General features: G+C 59.6%; 1 protein-coding gene across 2 annotated transcripts in view; it reads left to right on the top strand.

Annotated features, from left to right (window-relative positions):
* The window catches only part of TMEM104 (transmembrane protein 104), a 40,765-nt gene extending 34,584 nt beyond the window's left edge, over window positions 1–6,181 (top strand). For both annotated transcript variants that reach the window (XM_005884303.2, XM_005884302.2), the window contains exon 9: window positions 3,801–6,181. In XM_005884303.2, coding sequence (XP_005884365.1) covers window positions 3,801–4,561 — 761 coding nt within the window. In that variant the 3' untranslated portion in view covers window positions 4,562–6,181. The remainder of the gene's footprint in view (window positions 1–3,800) is intronic.
* Window positions 6,182–12,127: the final 5,946 nt, after the last annotated feature.

The following is a 12,127-nucleotide window of genomic DNA, read 5'->3' as shown; positions in this document are numbered from 1 at the left end:
CTGCTCTGCAGCGCGGCTGCCCTCCTCGGTCTGGGTCTGGGCTGCTGGGACCCACAGGGCTGCCTTCCCTCTGATTGTGTATTCAGAGCAGCCACCACGCACGCTGCTCGTCTCCTCCTCTCCTCCGTCTCCTCCTCTCAAAGTGGGTCAGCCGTCCTCCCCGAGCCGGCGAGCGTCCGCGGATCAACCTGAGCTGCCTTGGGAAGTTCCTCGGCCCTGCCCTCCCACCCGTCCTGGCAGGTGCCCCATATTTGTCCTCTAGTCCGAGGGGGGGGTGTAACTTGGTGGCCCAAGTGGCAGAAGGTCTCCTGCTGGGGACCTTCACCCAGGAGGGAACATAGGGCTCTGGTTTCACCTGTCCCCAGAATGATCTGTGGCCGCGTGCTGACCCCCCTGCAGATCCCTGACGATCTCGGTGGAGTGTCTCCTGCTGGGACTGCTCTGATCTGTCACCACCAGCCGCCAGGGTCTCTGTCGGGGCCATCTGTTCACATCCTGTTGGTTCCGCACGCCAGCGTGGTGCACGAATTCCTTCACAGCCTCTCCCTCCGTGCGTGCTCCTCAGAGGGCAGGGAAGGACCCCCTTCCAAAGTGAGGATAACCACCAGCCCTTCTGAGCAGGCCGCCAGGCCTCCCTCTGGGCCACCGTCCAGGGCTCTCCTGGGCCCTGGAGCATCCAGCTTCTCTGGTCACACAGCCCGGGGAGGGGATCCAGGAAAACCTTTATGTGTATATTTCATTTTGGTCTTAATTTTATTCTTGGTTTTCGAAAAGTTCTCTCTGCAAACACAGAGGTCAGTTTAAAGGAGAGGAACCCGGGGTTTCTGTCTTAAGGCTCTTGGGGTAGAGTAGACACGTAATTAAAGTTTGGTGAAGAGTCAGCGTCGTGCCACAAGTGAGCCTTTTCCTTAGCAGCAGGACCAGCCTCAGAGCTCTGCCTGGCATTTCCCCCCCCGCCCCCCGCCCCCCGCCCAGCAGCCCTGCCTCAGAGCTCTGCCTGGCATTTCCCCCCCCGCCCCCCGCCCCCCGCCCAGCAGCCCTGGTTGTCGGCAGCTCTGCTCTGCGAGTGGCTGGGACTGGCTGAGATGTGCGCTGATGGGAGGAGGACTCCTTCTCTGCCCAGGAAGTTGACGGGCCAGCTGTCAGGACAGGGGCAAGGGAAGGGAAGGATAAGGCCCCAGTAGCTGATGGGGTGAGGCATCTGACCAACAGTGGGTACAGGGGTGCCTCTGCAGCGCTGGGCTTCACATGGGCCCGGGCAGCTGCAGCCTCAGACAGTCCGGCAGCCACGTACGTCTTCAGAGCCAGTGTTGCCCATAGAAGGCCCAGGGCCTGGGAATTGACATTCAGCTTAGGGGATTCCAGGGGCCGAATCAAGTCCCCCCCCTCTCCCCCCGCCTGCGTTCTCTCTGATCCAGCGGCTGCTTAAGAGCCGTCTTAGCTCAGGCCGCCATAACACCCCACCACAAGCTGACGGCTTCAACAACAGAAGTGTGTTTTCTCAGTTCTGGAGCTGGGAGCCTAAGATCACGGTGCTGGCAGGGTTGGTGTCTGGGGAGGCCTCTTTTTCTGACTTGTCAACGACGACCACCTTCTCGCTGTGTCCTCATGTGGCCTCTCCGTGCAGGGAGAGAGCAGCTGGCGTCTCTTCCTTCTCTCATAGCACCGGTCCTGTCAGGTTAGGGCCACCCCTCTGGCCTCATTCCCCCTTCCTTACCTCCTTCTAGGCCCATCTGCAGGTACAGTCACCCGGGGGGTCAGGGCTTCGACACAGAATTGTGGGGAGACCATTCATAACAAGAGGAGTCGGCTGACAGCCTTCAGGAGAGGTGACAGTGCCGGGTTTTAGTTTCCAATCTCAGGAAGATTAGTCGGCCGGCGGCCAGAGGCCCCTCGGCCCGTCTCCCGGCGATGACAGACGGAGCGGGCTGTGACAGCCGGGGATGAAAAATGGAGACCCTCCCCTCCCCGGCGCCGCGGGCCACGATGCGGAGAGTTGAAGGATGAAGAGGCCCGAACTCTTGATTTCCTACTTAAGACTTGATTGCTTCAGAGACGCCAACGCCTGCCCTTTATCAGCAGCCTCCTCCCTCTGCTCGGAGGGGAGGCTCTGCTCTGAGTCCTTCGGGATAAATAATGTAGCCGCAGAGCAGAATCTCCGGCCTGCAGCTTCATTATGGCAACATCCTTCTCTGCCTCCGGGTGATGAGGAGGAGGAGGAGGAGGAGGAGGGAGCCGGAGTCCTCCAGAAGCCACAGGGCTCACCCAGCATGGGCTACGAGGGGGTCAGGTTCAGCAGAAACCCAAGTGGTCCCTTTTTGTGGATTATTCATACAGCAAGACCACCATCTCTGAAGATCTTCAGAAACCTGCTTCATAAACTGGTTTATCTGCAAGAAGCAGAACCCAGGCAGCCCACAAACCAGTTTCCGCCTGCGTTTCTTACAGCCTCTTGGAGATTTAGGGCCGAGAAGCACAAGCCAGCATCCCGGCCGGAGAGCCGTGATTGGAGACACTCACATCCGACAGCCGCTTCTGCCTCCCACGTGCTCACCGCTCCAGGATCTGAGGCCACGGCCAGCAAGAACCAAGAGGGTTCTGCACTGGCCTCTTTCCGAGTCAGGGCTGACCTTGGCCCAGGCCGGAGGAGCACCAGGTCACGAGGGGACACCCCGAGACGGGAGAGGCACAGCAGGATCTGAATCTCGCCTTACAGCAGCTGTCCCCTTTGCTCTGACCCCAGTGCCCTGCCTGTGGCGACAGCATCAGCTGCAGCCTCTTGAATAGCTAATCACCAGGCAGCCAGGCCCCCGGTCTCCCCGGTCTCCCCGCTGCAGCCGCCCGACTGCTCAGCTCAGCTTTATAACCCTTTCTGGCCGAGGACAGACTCCTGGCACAGGGAACTCCACCTCCACCCCCTCCGGCCTTCCCCCGTCCCCACCCTCACATCCTGGCCCTGCACGCACCCCCAAAAATAACGAGGCAGACTGCCGGGGTCCTGGGCATCCTGTGGAGCGGGGAGGCCCCAAGGGGTGTCCTGTCACAGGCCCCCCAGCCCCCTCGAGGGTTAAGCCAGAGGCAGCTCCTGGGCTGCGACCTCTAGAGAGGAAGTGGCTGCGCGTTCCCCTTGACTGACCAGAGCTGGCGAGATTTGTGGTGTCCCTGGGGCGGCGAGAGTCGCGGGCCCTCAGTGGCAGGAGTGAGCAGCAGGGACTGGGGTGGGCTGAGAGTCCGAAACAAATCATTTTATTTATTGGCAATTTTCATAGGCCTGTCCCCTCGCCCCCTCCTCCCTCCTGTCCCCAATGGTGGCAGGCAGCTCTGATTTAAAGTAATGGATGATGTCCCCGTCGGTTCCACTTCCCAGTGTCATTGTGGGAAGGCAGAGCGACGGTCACCCTGGCTTCCTGTGAGTCCCAGCGAAGGGAGCCGGGTGTGATGTGGCCTGAGGGGACAATGCGGAGACCCCAGCCTCCACCCGGGGGAGCCCAGAGCCCCTGAGGGGCCAGCTGGCAGCCCACTGCTCCTTTATGCCTGTGTCAGTCACCAAGAAAGGGCAGGTGTCCCCGTGGGCTTCACCTGCTGGTGTGGGGGGTGAACGGGACATGGGGAGGGGACGCCCAGTGTGTTCATAAGATCCGTAGCAACTGCTGACCTGCTCCAGAATGTGGCTGTCAGGGTCACATGCATTGAACAGTTCCTGCTCCTGGGGCTCCAGTCCCTTGGGGGCGCCCCCAGACCAGACACTGTCGGGCGGGCTGCCTCTGCTGCTGACACCCTGTCGTTCGTTGGTTTTGCAGCTTTCGCCATCATGATCGTGCTGGCCCTGGTCCGCATCGGGCGCGGGCACGGGGAGGGGCACCCGCCCCTGGCTGACCTCTCCGGGGTCCGGAACCTGTTCGGGGTGTGCGTGTACTCCTTCATGTGCCAGCACTCCCTGCCGTCCCTCCTCACGCCCGTCTCCTCCAAGCGCCACCTCACGCGCCTCGTCTTCCTGGACTACGTGCTGATCCTGGCCTTCTACGGCCTCCTCTCCTTCACCGCCATCTTCTCCTTCCGCGGCGACAGCCTCCTGGACATGTACACCCTCAACTTCGCGAGCTGCGACATCGTGAGCGTGGCCGCCGTGCGCTTCTTCCTGGGCCTCTTCCCCGTCTTCACCATCAGCACCAACTTCCCCATCATCGCCGTGACCCTGCGCAACAACTGGAAGACGCTCTTCCACCGCGAGGGCGGCACGTACCCCTGGGTGGTGGACCGCGTGGTGTTCCCCACCATCACCCTGGTGCCCCCGGTGCTGGTGGCCTTCTGCACCCACGACCTGGAGTCCCTGGTGGGCATCACGGGCGCCTACGCAGGCACGGGCATCCAGTACGTGATCCCCGCCTTCCTGGTGTACCTCTGCCGCAAGGACACCCAGCTGGCCCTCGGCCCCCGGGCCGCCAACAAGCACAGGTCCCCGTTCCACCACACCTTCTGGGTGGGCTTCGTGCTGCTCTGGGCTTTCTCCTGCTTCTTCTTCGTCACCGCCAACATCATCCTCAGTGAGACCAAGATCTGATGGCAGGCGTGTCTGCTGACGAGAGGGGTGGGGCCCCGCCGCGGCCCCCACCTGCAGAGGCCGTGTCTAGTTGCCTCCCAGGTCTCTCTCCACAGGGCGGGTGAGGCCAGGCTCTGGGAGGGGACCCTGCACATCTAGCTGGGATCTCCCCACCCGGCTTCCTTCCACCCAGCCTGCACCTCGCCGCACAAGGCTCTCCCAGACTCCAGGACCGGCTCCCGGAGTCACCCCCTGCTTTACACACGCCCCATCACCCCATCACCCCGCCACGGCGGGCTCCTCTCCCTGCTCCGTGGAGACGCAGCGCTGGCACTGCCACTATTTATACGAGTCTCCCTGCCCCCTGCTCCCAGCCCTCCCGCCTCCTGGTCTGGGAAATCCACTTCATAGACGCTGCCTCCTCAGGATGAACCCCGGGCCCCAGCCCCCCTCCCCGCTGGGCCTGCCAGTGACTCCTCAGGGAGGGCCTGGTCCGCCCTGATGACAAGAACAGGAGGTGCTGATGGGCACCAGGGTCCCCAGACCAGGGCTGTGAGGCCCTTGCTGTGGGCGCCAGCTCCCGCTCGGGGCTCCTGAGCCACGACAACACGGAGCAGCCCTCTCACAGGCGCAGCAGCGCGTACAGATTTAGAGCCCAGAGCTGTGACCCCTGGAAGGGTCCTCTGCTCTCTGACCACCCTGCTGGGGTGCTTGGGGCCTCCTGCAGGGCGGGGGGCAGTGTGTAAGGGCCAGTAACGGGGAGCTAGCCCCACCACCACGGCTGCGACTTGGGGGCACCACGGCATGTAGCAGTGTGTGGCCTCTGTGGTCCACCCTGTAGGCAGCCAGGCCTGCCCTGCCCCTGCTCCGGCACTGACGGTGCCAGGCTGTGGGTGCTCAGTGCTCACACACTGCATGTCCCTTGGGCGCCATGGGGTGAGTTGGAGCACAGGCCACCGTTCCCATGGAGGGAGGGCCGGGTTCCCACCCACCTCGCCAGCTCTCCCGTAACCCCCTCCTCGCCATCATGCATGCACCTCCGGGCAGCCTTCCCGGAGCAGGTGACTGATGAACTCTGCATTTCAATGTGCCTTCTGCTTCAGGCCTGGGCTCCTTCTGACCCTCCTGCTGCCCCCACCCCGGGCCCACCCTCACCTGCCCGGAGCCCCAGCAGCTGGGCCAGGAGCTGCCTCTGAGCGGGGCTCTCGGGCCCCTGCCCCTTTCTCTCGATTTCAGTGCCTTGCTCAGCCCTCATGAGGGAACTTCCGCTGCCTCCCCCGCATTGCACCAGCTTTGTATCGTGGACAGAGTGGTGACACTGGGTGTCCTGGGGCCCGTGGTGGTCTCGGGGCAAAAGGACACGGAGTCCACGGGCAGCACTAGCCCCACCTTTGGCCCAGCCTGTGAGAACCCTGTGACCCACTTTCTCACTGTGGTCCCACGTCTTCCGTTCTCATCTTGTCCCCGTGTGTCATCGCTTCCCATTCACCTCCATCTGCCGTTGTGGCTTCTTTCCAGGAGGCCCGGCCTGAGGTGGGCAGAGCAGGGAGAGCCTTGAGGTCGACCAGCCCCGTGGTGCAGGCCTCCCTGGAGCTGCCCCGCTGCTGACAACTCAATTAAAACATCTGTACTTACCTTCTCCGTTCCGTTTCCTTTTGCTTAAGGACAAAGCAAATTAAATCACCCTGCTTCCCCGGCGCCACCCCAAATTCTGGATGTGAGTGTATTAGCGTCATAAAGCCCAGGTTGATTTATGTGGCAATCTGGAGCCACAGCGGTGGAGTCTGGTGGCTGCGGTTCCCTCCACGCCAGGCAGCCCCGTCCTGGAGGGAATTGGCCCTAAGTGACCACATCACTGATAGCAAGCCGGGTGCACCCCACTGCCACTGTCTGGGTTCCTGGGCCCCGAGTCCTGCTATCTGTCCTGCTGGAGGTCAGATGGGGTCACAGAGCCACAGAGCCCGGTGGAGGGAGAGGGCACGTCCCAGGGGATGCTTGCTCACCGTGTGCATCAAGCACATTTGTTGTCACATCTGCTGGGTGAGGCGGGCAGTTGGGTCATGGTTTCCACTTTCTAGAAGGGCCCCAGGGGGTCGGGGGTGGGAGGGCAGAAGAGGAGGCCGGCCCGGCCTGGCCCAGGTGCAAGCTTCACTGTGGAGGACACTGAAGACTCCGCAGCCTTCACGCGACATCCTCTGCCACCGGCCCCGAGGTCAGGCCAGGCCAAGGTGGGAGCTGGTGTTCTCTGCCTCGTCCCCTGCCGAAGCCCTGAAGCTCCGTGCCAGCAGCTCCTGCTGCTCCCTCACCTGCGGCCAGAGAGGCCGCTTTGGGCGTATGGATGGGGCAGGTGGCCGGCTGGGAGGCCCTGCTGAGCGGTGGAAGGTGGGCAATGGGCGCCTTGCCAGGCCCTTAGTCACACAGCTGTTCTCGCCACAGGGGGGCTGGGAGCAGCCCCAGCAACAGGCTGAGGCTAAGCCCATAGAGATGAGGACAGGGCTGCCCCTCAGAGGGAACCAGCCGAGGGCAAGAACCAAGCAGTGCCAGGCTCTAGGGCTGGGAGACGGGGACGCGGGCACCAGGCCTGCCGGGGGCGTGGTTCCTGAGCAGGACTGATGCCTGGCCCAGCCGTGCTAATGGCCACGGGAAAGCTTCTTCCAAGACCAAATTCAGGGCTGCGGGAGGCCACAACCCCAGACTCACCGAGAACGTCCTGTTTGGGTCCCCAGGCACCTGTTGGTTTCATAGCCTCCTAATTAGTCAAGTGTCTTCTAGTGGCAACTGCCTGCTACAGTTCAGAAACGGGCACTGAATTCTCAGGATCTAGGGGTCTTTGGGAGGGGGTGGTCTCTGGATCCCCAACCCCAGGAAACTTCAAAGAGCCAGGCTGTGAAGAGAACCAAGGCCTGTACTCACCGCCTCCCACAACCACATCAAAACTACAACTAAAATACAGAACAACCATCATTCAGAACCGCCGTAGAGCTGGCGGAACGGAAGTTCTACAACTAGAGAAGAAAAGGAGAAAGCACTTTGACACTGGTCGGAGGGGCGGAGCCTCAGAACCGGCTGGTCTGACCCCCTCATGCGCCTTTTTTCTAATTGGGAGGGAGATCATCTATGCAGAGGCCCCCCATGAGGAGCAAGGGGTCCAAACCCCACACCAGACCCCCCAGCCCAGGCTCCCAGAGCTGGGAAAAGAAGTCCCCGTAACTACAGGCTGTAAAAACCAGCAGGGATTGGGGGCTGAGAGACACAGAGGCTGCTGGAGACAGCTGTTGCTTTTAAAGGGCTGGCACATGAGCTGAACTTACAAGGTCCCGCTTCCTCTAGCTCCAGAGCCAGGGCGAGGCTCTGGGGAACTCAGACACAAACAGGGAGGAACTAGATTGTCTGGCATCAGGGCAGGAGAGCAGCCTGGGCCTCATCTGGGCACCTCCAAGCCCAATACAAATAGCTCCTGCAGGGCGGCCCCAGGCAGTGGCTGACTGCATCTCCCTGGAGGCCCTAGAGCCAGTGCACCCCGAGGACAGCTACAGACCATAGCAGGTTACAACTCTACATGTCCTTGAGCGACACACTCAAAGGGAAGACTCAGTGAGCACCAAAGCCCCACTGAAGCAAGTCCTGCCTCATAGAGCTGTTTCCTACACAGCAGCTCTCCCACTGTAGCTGCAACTGGTCCTCACAGCCGCCAGTTCCTCCCAGTGACACCAACAGCAATCAAGGCTCAACGACAAGACTGTGTACACAGCCCACACAGGAACTTTCAAGGATCTTAGTGAGAATGTCAAAGACATGAGAAAGAACCAGTCAGAAATGAAGCAAGCACTAACTGAAATAAAGAATAACTTACAGGGATTCAACAGTAGAGTAGAGGAGCCTGAGAATCAAATCAATGATGTGGAATATGGAGAAGCAAAAAAAAAACCCAATTAGAAGAACAAGAATCCAAAAATATGAAGATAGTGTAAGGAGCCTCTGGGACAACTTCAAGCATACCAACATTTGCATTATGGGGGTGCCAGAAGGAGATGAGAGAGAGCAAGATATTGAAAACCTACTTGAAGAAATAATCACCTGGTGAAAGAAATAGACTTACAAGTCCAGGAAGCACAGAGAGCCCCACATCAAGACACATCATAATTAAAATGCCAAGGGCTAAAGACAAAGAGAAAACCTTAAAAGCAGCAAGAGAAAAGCAATTAGTTACCTACAAGGGAGCACCCATACGACTGTCAGCTGATTTCTCAACAGAAACTCTGCAGGCTAGAAGGAAGTGGCAAGAAATATTCAAAGTGATGAATAGCAAGGGCCTATAACCAAGATTACTCGACCCAGCAGAGCTCTCATTTAGAATTGAAGGTCAAATAAAGAGCTTCACAAACAAGAAAAAACTAAAGGAGTTCATCCCCACCAAACCAGTATTACATGAAATATTGAAGGGTATTCTTTAAGAAGAGGAAGAAGAAGAAATAAAATATGAACAAACAAGAAAAAACTAAAGGAGTTCATCCCCACCAAACCAGTATTACATGAAATATTGAAGGGTATTCTTTAAGAAGAGGAAGAAGAAGAAATAAAAATATGAACAATAAGATGGCAACAAATACATATCTATCAACAACTGAATCTAAAAATCAAAATAAACAAGAAATCTAATGAACAAAATAAACTGGTGAATAAAATAGAATCAGAGGCATGGAAGCATGGAATAGACGGATGAATCTCAGAGGGGAGGGGGAGAGGGGGTAGGAAGAGATTAACCAAAGATCTTACCTATGGACACAGACAGTAGGGTGGTGAAGGCCTGGTGCAGGTTGGGAACCGGGTGGAGGGGGAGCAATTGGGGGGTAAGGGAGGGGCAACTGTAATACTCTCAACAATAAAGATTAAAAATAATAATAAACTAAAAAACAAACAGCCAGACTGAAGCCAGGTCTCCTGACCAAGGACATCATGCCTGTTCTTTTCTAAGCTCTGCGCCCCCGCCCCCCCAAACACACACACACACACACACACACATCTGGTTCCCAGGAAAAAGGTGGCGTAAACATGAGCTGCTCAGAAAGACAGCAGGGGGCCCAGCGACAGCAGCGACAGGAGGGAACAGGTGAGAGAATGAAGATGCCCTGTTCCTGAAACCAGTGACCAAGGGCCTCCCCTGGGTCCCGCCAGCGTTGGGGTGTCTGTCTGGGTAGATGCAGCTTGCTCTTTGCCACACAGGCCCTTGTGTATGATGATTGGACATCTCCGGCCTCCCTGACATGGTCAGCCCCCTCCTCCCTCCTGCCAGGCTTCGTCCCTTCCCCTGGATAGTGCAGGACCCTCCTCGGTGCCCCCTCAGAGGGGCAGGAGGCTGGGAAGCCAGACCAACCCAGCTCTGAAGCTGCAGAAAGCGTCCTTCCTGCCCCTACTTCCTATCAGGCTCGCTTGTCCCCAGAATTCATTCCTAGAGAAGGAACAAGGCGGCCAAGAGCCTGGCCCCAGGAGCAGGATCGGCACCTCCTTGGAGCCGGCCAACAGCAGGCTCAGTTCCACATTTGGCCCTTAATTATCTTTCCAGCTCTTGGTTATTAATGATCCTGGGCACTGAGCTGAGAGCAGCCTGGACCTCGTGACTCCTCCCAGCTCCACCTGCTGCTGCCTTCAGCCCAGGGCTGTGCTCAGACCCCAGGGGCAGAAGGGGTCAGGCTGGTGGCCAGCAGTTAACCCTCTCACCACCAGTGGCTGCCACCAACGTCAAGCTCCCTTCCAGGTGCTGGCCTGGCACTCACCTAGACTCGTACCCGCCGCCTGAGACAGAGCCCCAGTCCTGGACCTGGGTCCATGAAACGCCAGAGGGCAGAGAACAGGAGGCTGACAGCAACGGACCGGCCGCCCGTCCTGGGGGTGTCAGGCTCTCCGGCCAAGAATGGGAGGGATTAGCAATGTCCCACACGCTACCGTTTCAGCTCTAAAAACCCAACAGAACACGGCCAGGTTTCGTGGCCCAGTCCCAGCAGTGGAGCCTCGAGACTGACGAGGGGACGTGAGGAGCTGGGTGGGAAAGGGCACTGGGCAGGGGCTGCTCACGGTGTGGGCATCCAGCTGTCCTCCCGGCCTCCTCCCCCCTCCATGGGGCTAATTTCTGCCCTGCCTCACTGAACTTGAACTTGTCGAGAATGGCAAGGCCTCAGGCTTTCTATGCTCTGCAGTTAAGGGGTCTGATGGCAACCATCACGCTCACCAGGTTCGTGTTTGTGGAATGAATAGAAGAACGAGTGCCTGCTCGCTCGCTTCACAGTCATTGTGGGAGCTAAATGGAACCGCAGATGTGGAAACATTGAGAATTGCAAGCAAGAGCCATCAGGCCCAGGGCTGATGACATGTGACAGAGAAAGGAGGGAGGGCCGGGAGCCCCGAGGGAGGAGCAAGACTGGGGCTATGGGCTGATTCTCTGACCTCCTTCCCAAGGAGTCCCAGTACCAGGGAGGCTGAGCCGTGCCCAACCTGGGAAGCCCCTGTGCCAGGCTTCCAGAACCAGCAGGCAGTGCGGAGCCATCATGGAGAGAATGCCAGCAATGCCACCAGCCCCACAACAGACCTCCCTCTGCGTCTCCACCACGACAGCCAGGCTCCCAGACGGGCTCCTGGCAGGAAGGACACCCACAGCCCCTGGCAGCAGCCTCTTTTAAAGGAAACTGCAGGAGAAGCCCCATCCATCACCACCGAGCCCCGGGCTGAGCACATGGGTCACACCGGGTGGGTGGGCCTGGCTCTGAATACCACGTGGCTCTGCCCCTGGAGCCTCTCTCAGCCTCTCCTCCCAGACACTCACCCAGAGGGAGCTCCGGCCTGCTCTAGGCAGACACCCCGCCTGGGATGCTCCCAGGATGCTCCTAGTGTCCAAAGGATGCAGAATGAGGAAGCCAGGACCAGTGGGTTGTAAAAGGTTTGTTTAATGTCCCAACGCTCTGAGAACAAACTCCAGCCAGTGGAGCAAAGGGGCGGAACAGCCCTGCCCCATCCCCGAGTTCCAGCCTCCGTGCTCCCACACCCCCTCCCCCCCCCCCCCCCCCCCCCCCCCCCCCCAGCCAGGACCAGGACTGGCTGACACAGGAAGGAAGACCCCCTGCTCCCTGACTCCAGGTCCTGGGAAGGTTGGGCACGATGAGGGGACAGCAAGAACTGAACCCACAAGGACCCAAGGCTGCTGAGGTCACTCACGGAGGACACTGTCACTGGGCTCCATGGCCAGGATTTCATGGCGAAAGTCAGAAAAGCCCACGCCTGCCCGCCCTAACGCTGGCAGCGCCACGTGGAGGACCCAGCTGACCAGGAGCCAGAGCAGGCGACACCTCACACTTCCGACTCCAAGCTGTTGATGCGCCTCCAGGTGCAAGGTCCCAGGAAGCCCTGCGTCCCACAGGCCGCCCTGCTGACCTCTCCGGGCCCCCCACTGTCCCTGTAGCCTGTCCTCAGCCCCAGGGTCCTGCTTCTGTGCCCCGGAGGCCCCCCGGCCCCAGCGAGCCAGGGGCCACGGCTGGCACAGGGAGGGAGGTGAGGGCAGACAGCCCTCCAGCAGAGCGGCAGGTGGGCATGGGCGCA

The sequence above is a fragment of the Myotis brandtii genome, unplaced genomic scaffold (genome assembly GCF_000412655.1).
Source record: "Myotis brandtii unplaced genomic scaffold, ASM41265v1 scaffold825, whole genome shotgun sequence".
NCBI lineage: Eukaryota > Metazoa > Chordata > Mammalia > Chiroptera > Vespertilionidae > Myotis > Myotis brandtii.
Note: the sequence above shows the minus strand (reverse complement) of the source record. Positions and strands in the feature narration are given on the sequence as shown.